Source organism: Ailuropoda melanoleuca, chromosome 10, assembly GCF_002007445.2.
Source record: "Ailuropoda melanoleuca isolate Jingjing chromosome 10, ASM200744v2, whole genome shotgun sequence".
In the NCBI taxonomy this organism is placed as follows: Eukaryota; Metazoa; Chordata; class Mammalia; order Carnivora; family Ursidae; genus Ailuropoda; species Ailuropoda melanoleuca.
Window position 1 is genome coordinate 14,096,707 of NC_048227.1, and position 6,469 is coordinate 14,103,175.

General features: G+C 51.8%; 1 protein-coding gene across 7 annotated transcripts in view; it reads right to left on the minus strand.

Annotated features, from left to right (window-relative positions):
- The window catches only part of CALN1 (calneuron 1), a 478,931-nt gene that overhangs the window by 366,663 nt on the left and 105,799 nt on the right, over positions 1-6,469 (minus strand). For all 7 annotated transcript variants that reach the window (XM_034670029.1, XM_034670027.1, XM_034670026.1 and 4 more), the window contains one exon: positions 3,152-3,276. In XM_034670029.1, the coding sequence (XP_034525920.1) occupies positions 3,152-3,276 (125 nt within the window). The remainder of the gene's footprint in view (positions 1-3,151; positions 3,277-6,469) is intronic.

The window sequence follows — 6,469 nt, forward strand, 5'->3', positions numbered from 1 at the left end:
GATATTCACACTGTATATGAATAAAAATGAATGAACTTCAGACGCATGCAAATTTAGACTATGATACCATCCCAAGATTATTCAATAGAGCGCCTTAAAAAACGGCTTTTACAAAATTATAATTCACGTGTCTAATAAAATCCCACATATATGCTCTTAAAGTACAAGATACTGCTAATTAATGTTGTATATACAGAAATTCCCTTGGGTAGACTGCAAATTCCTTGGGGAACAGGCAGTGAATATTAGGCTTCTTTGATTACCTCCTCTATCCAGAAAGCATTTGGGCAAACATTCTTATAATGAATGAATGAATAGGAATGGACAAATGAATAAATATGAATGAATGAATGAATGAATGAATGACTGTCTTGACCAGTTCATCATTGCTGAGTTTGTTCCTTAGGTGATTTCCAACATCTGGCCAACTCATTGCAGCTTTGCATAATTTCCTCCCGAGCTTTGTTTAAAGAGAAGAAATAGAAACTTCCCAGAGTAAATGTCAGCTGGAGAAGGCCTGCATGGTGAGAGACTCTTTCCACGCCTGTTCTGGGAGGGTAACCATTCATGGACTGGGCGAGTTTATCCCTTACATGGAAGGAAAAGGGCATTTATCCCTGGTGATAAACACTAGCCAAGTGGGGGAACCTGTCCCCGTGGCCATCCCTAAGCGGGAGGCTGCAGCCACAGTGGGGTAAGGGAGGGGGTGTGGTAAGGGAAGATGGTACCCAACTAATGGATCACAAAGGATGCTCTGATGTCCATCAGTGTCCAACACATCAACTCCCCGTACCACACCATGGGTCCTCTGAGGATAAATGAGTGGCCCCAGGCAGCAGGACTTCAGGGCTCAGCCTGTCCTAGAGAACAGCAAACAGGCAAAGCCTCAGAAACTTGCCTTCCCCGAGAGCCAACCTGCAGTTGGTTTTCAGACCCTGCCTGCTTGCTCTAAACTCAGCACACATCTGCACAGCCCTGCCCAGAGCCCCAAGATACTCATCATAAAGCATGAGCAGTCATAACTCAGGGTTCAGCTTGGCCAAAAGTAAATAAGTAGAAGGAATCTTCCATCAGAAAATAAATGGCCCTTCTCCAAGCTGAAAGCCTGGATTGCCCTGCTGAAGGACAAACAGTGTCTTTAGCAGCCGGTGGGTCTCAGGCCATAATGCCTGGCTGGCCTCCATCAGTGACCCTGCGGGGCCCCCACTGCTAAGCCTGCCCACCTAGGCTAGAGGGCTGTTAGACTCTCTCCCTGCTCTTCTCGCCTGCTGAGAAAGCACCTTTCAGCCAGGCTCAGCTATCTGAGCGAAACATGCTTCTGAGCTCGGCTGCTCGCCCAAGTACATGGACGGTGGTTCTGCCGGGCACCCCCGGGGGACAACACCCAGCCCGCAGTCCTCTTGAAAAGCCGTGCGCCCTGGCAGTGGCCCAGATTTCACAGAGAAAAAAGCCAACGCTCAGAGGAGAAATCACCTCTTGATTATTCATGGCAACGCTGAGAGGGAAGAGGGAGGGAAAGGGAAAGCCAGGATCTGTGAAAGCAACAGGTGATCTCCAAACCTCCTCTGGTGAGTAATGTCAGCCTCTTTGAGAGTTATGCTAACCTAGGGGCTTCCTGCCCCGTCCTCATGGCCTCTGCTCAGCGAGGCTTTCAGTCCCTCCTGCTGATGACGAAGCCCAGGGACCCACCTACTGAACGGAACACAAGTGCAAACCCACCCCCCCCAATCAATGCACTTCCCTGATCTCTCCCGGGAGTGGACTCCCCAGGGTGCTGGGAGGCCGGGGCCCCACCAAACACACCAGAAGAGTTTGGGCCTTCTGGGTGCTCACCTCACTTTGGAGGCAGTCTGCTCTCTACTGCCTGTTTCTGCGTCCTGCGTGAGAATGTCCGCTGTCCCTCAGAAGGCCAGGAGATCGGAGGGTCGGGCTCTCCTCTCCTGCCACCAGCCTCTGTCCGGACTGCAGTGAGCACCTGCTGGCCCTACGGAGCCAGGCTCTGTCACATGGCTCTTGTTTCCTATAACAGCCCCCCAGCTGCCCCTGTGGACCCTGCCCTCCAGCCTCTGTGGCTTTACTGGCTTTACCGCAGGCTCCTGTAAACAAGCCCGCCATTTAGATAAGCAAGCAATCAAATCGGACAAGAGCAGGAAAAGCTATCAGATGACCCCATCCTCCACATTCCTTAACTCCTGCCAACTCTGAAGCTCATTGGCCCAGAGCTGAATTTCCCCACGTTCTCCTTGTAACGGCCGTGAGGCCCCCATCTGTGTGCAGAGACAGCACGCACTGGTCAGACCATTTCACTTAAAAGCAAATGTGTGGGCCATCTGGGGTAATTTTGACTTCTCTATTTTCGAAAGCGAATTTCAACTTCATGCTTTAAAATGGTGTTACCGGGAGCACAGCATTCCAGAACACCAAAGAAAACGGATTCTGGCTCAGCCTCAGCAGCTGTGGCACCTAGGCAAACATCTGGCTGAATCAACCTACTTTTCTCTTCTAGAAGAAATAAATTCCTTCTTCCTCGTTTTAATGTGGTTGTTTATCAGGGGCTTCGTTGACCAATAAGGATACAACAGGGCATTGTCCCAGGATGTAGTCATGGTGTGCCCAGGTTTGTTCTCATCCCTAACCCTGTCCCGAACACCCAGGGCTACACTGTGTTACGAAGGAACAGAGGCAATTAAAATCATTGCTGTCCATTCCCATCTCGACGCGGCTTCCAGATGATTCCGACCTGGGCAGGATTCAAAGCACCATGGCCCCAAGTCAAGACCAGGGCTTTCCGGCCCTCGCCTCCCCTCCAGCTGGGCCCCCACGCAAACGACAACGTGGAAACACGACAACTTGGCCGCTGATGCTAAAGGGTCCCTAAACTGGAAAACACATTTTGGTAGTTGAAGGCCATCCCCAAGGTCAGGCTACAAAGAAACCAAAATATTCAGCAGAGATTTTTTTCAGGCTACCAGCTCTGTCCCGCACAAAGAAGTCATTCGTGTGGCATCTGTCTCTGAGCCCTTTCCCGTCACGCCACGGTTAGACTTGGCCACAGCTGGTGGCCAGGGCCTGGTGCTTTCACCTCCGAGGCACAAGAGCCTCAAATGCCTCCCTGGGGTGGCTAACCTCCCAGACAGGGCGGGCCACTTACCATCCAGCTCCTCCACGGAGATGTTAGCAAGCTGCTCGCTGTCACTGCTAGCAGAGAGGGAGCGGTTCAGGTAATTCCCCTTGTACAACAAGCCAGCGGTCACGTGGTGGAAAGGCATCTTTTCCCTGTTCACAAGAGAAGCGGGAGTGGGGAGAGAAAGACATCATCATTCGTTCCTTCTTTCCTTCCCGGGAGGGCCACCTTGGNCCTTTCCCGTCACGCCACGGTTAGACTTGGCCACAGCTGGCGGCCAGGGCCTGGTGCTTTCACCTCCGAGGCACAAGAGCCTCAAATGCCTCCCTGGAGTGGCTAACCTCCCAGACAGGGTGGGCCACTTACGGTCCAGCTCCTCCACGGAGATGTTAGCAAGCTGCTCGCTGTCGCTGCTAGCAGAGAGGGAGCGGTTCAGGTAATTCCCCTTGTACAACAAGCCAGTGGTCACATGGTGGAAAGGCATCTTTTCCCTGTTCACAAGAGAAGCGGGAATGGGGAGAGAAAGACATCATCATTCGTTCCTTCTTTCCTTCCCAGGAGGGCCACCCTGCTTTCCAGATGGCCGGTGTCATTTTCAACACAACAATCATATTTCTAGAGGGAAAGTCAGAAAATGCCAGGGTCCTCGTGGTCTCAACGGTCCCCAAACGATCGCAAGTTCTATCGCTTTCTTCACCTTACGCCTTACTTCGTTTCACCAACTGAATCACAAATCTTGCAGACTGTGGGACACCCAAGTCATCAGCAAGTCCTTTCCATGCAAAGAGGAATCCTCTCGGCTCCTTTCCCTAGCCTGACAAACGCTTTCTCGGGTCTCATCAGGAATGCACATCCCAGAAATGTTGGGCTCCCCAGGTGACCGTGCAGAAAGCCACGTGTGGCCCTTTTCCCAGGTAAAGGAGATGATCCACTCACACAGCACTTGAATCGGGTAGGAAATGGCAGGCCCTAAATGAATACACGTACAGCCTTCTGCACCGAGGCCTGACTGGGGCTAGACACCTGCTAGCCAAAGCAGCTTCTGAGCGCACTCCTCTGAGACAGCACTCACACCACCTGCCCCACTGCAAAGGTGAGGGGAACAAAGCAGCTCCCAGCAATCTCACAGGGAATCAAGGCATCCCTGAGACCAGACCAACAAACCCTCCAGGCAAAGCTCCTCCACCCAGCTCCATCGCCCAGTGCGATGCAGGCTAAGGGAAGAGGAAGGAAAAGAGAGCTGGTGAGGAGCTTGGAAGAGCAAGCACAGAAGAGCTAAAGACAAGGCAGTTAGAAAGGTGGGCTCCTCCACAGCTGAGAGAACAGGACTCTGTGACAGTGAGTGAGCTGCTGAGCTCGTCAGGAAGCGATGTTCTGCTTCTCTGTTTGGAAAGGGGGCTAAGAGGACTGATCAACCTTTGAGTGGAATCGGGGAATAGGTAGGAAGTAGGGGGAGTCAATTATAGGCTGTGGGTAAACAAAACCTCTTAACAGAGCTCCAGGAAGGTGCACCAGGCAGCACCAAAAGGGGTGATCTCCCCGTCACTGGGGGCATTCAAGCAGAGGGGAGGGTCTCCCTGCCAGGGTTCTGTGGGAGAGAAATGACCCCTGCGCTCTCTCCCCACACACCCCTCATTCTCGACACAAGTCACTTGTAGAGCACCGTTTCTTACTAAAGTTGGCATCTGTAGGGTACGTGGGGGCAGCCCGAACGGCCCATCCAGGCACTGCTGAGTTACAAGGTGTAAATTACAGGGAGACAGCCAGTTTCTGAGGATGACCGTGCAGGACCCCCAATCCTTGCTGTCCCTCAAACCACACTCATGACAGCAACTGTCCTAATCGTGGGATGTTGGAGCCAGCAGGCACCGGGGGTGGGGTTGGGGGGGTGCTCCTGCCTTCTTTTCCCTGGGACACCACTGAGTGACAAGTCCTGCAGGACCCCGCCTGCCCTCTCTCCCTCTAACCTAGAGCACACACCAGCAGGTCCCTACTTGGGCTGAGAGCCGCTGACTTACAACCCAACCAACGAGACTCCTAAAAGTTCCGGGCCTTGATCCAGAACACAAAGCCAGTGAGTAGAGGAATGAGCTCTAGAACGCAAGCCANCTAGAACGCAAGCCTCCCGAGTGCTATTTCGACGAAGCAGCCTCAGCAGAGCACCAGACATTTCCACCGGATGTCAAACTCTCATTTCAAACTCAAGATGTCTAAAAATGAATTAATTATCTTCCTAAAAAATAGGCCACTCTTCCTGATTTCTCTATTTCTATCAAAGGTACTTTTCACTCATCATAACAACTGGGACATCTCTCACGAATGTTCTGGGCCCCGAAAAGTAAAACAGACGCATGGCTGAGGCAAGAGCCAGCCATCAGGCTCCAAGCCACCCTGGCCCCTCCCCGGAGAACAACAAAACGGACATCCACGGGCCCATCACAAATGGCCAGATGCTAGTTACGAAGCAGGTCTGCACTGGCCGTTATCTTCAGCTAATTACAAGTCAGACTTACGCCTCCCGGCTGCATCTATCTTTACNCAAGCCACCCTGACCCCTCCCCAGAGAACAACAAAAATACAAGACATAAAATACAAGAGTCTTTCTCGGGACAAACCCTTCAGTCACCATCTCCTCTTTTCACCAACTTCATTTTCAGACCAAACAGGTTTTAGAAGTGAGAATCATATGTAGGAATTAGGACCGCCCTCCCTTTTCCTAGGGCTGATCCTGACTTGGGGGGCCCTGTGCTGTGTTGATTACACAACACAGGCCCATGCTTCCTGTGTNGGCCCATTCTTCCTGTGCAGCTTCAGTTTCCCTCCCAGCACTGGCCACGGGACCCCCCAACAGCCCCATCAGCTGTTCTTTTAAACAACGTTTCAGTCGTATAAACATGGGAAGACACTAATTTCACCGCCTGGGGAGAAGGCCCCCTGAGGTCAGCACACGGGCAGAAAGCATCCCCTTCCTGTGTCAGGCTCATCATTCTAGTTGCTCCTCGCATTTTCTAAACATCTTCCCATTAGCAACATTTCACCTGGTTGTCTGATGGTCTAGAAGTGCCACACAAATTGTTACAGCCGCAGTAACGAGGTTATACTCGATTGAACATATCCAAGCCACGACCTAGTTCAGCCACAGAATAAATGCCGAGTAAAACTGGCCACCACTGAATCCCCCTCAACATACCAACAGAATTTGCTTCTGGAAAAGGCAGCTTACAAAATTAGGGACGCGTTGAGTGCATTGGGTCGGCACCCAAAACACTTCACGTCTGGTGAGAAAGGAAACGTGCAAGTGAACCATACGCGTGGATAAGTGAAGTCATGTTCAAGAAAGGGAAG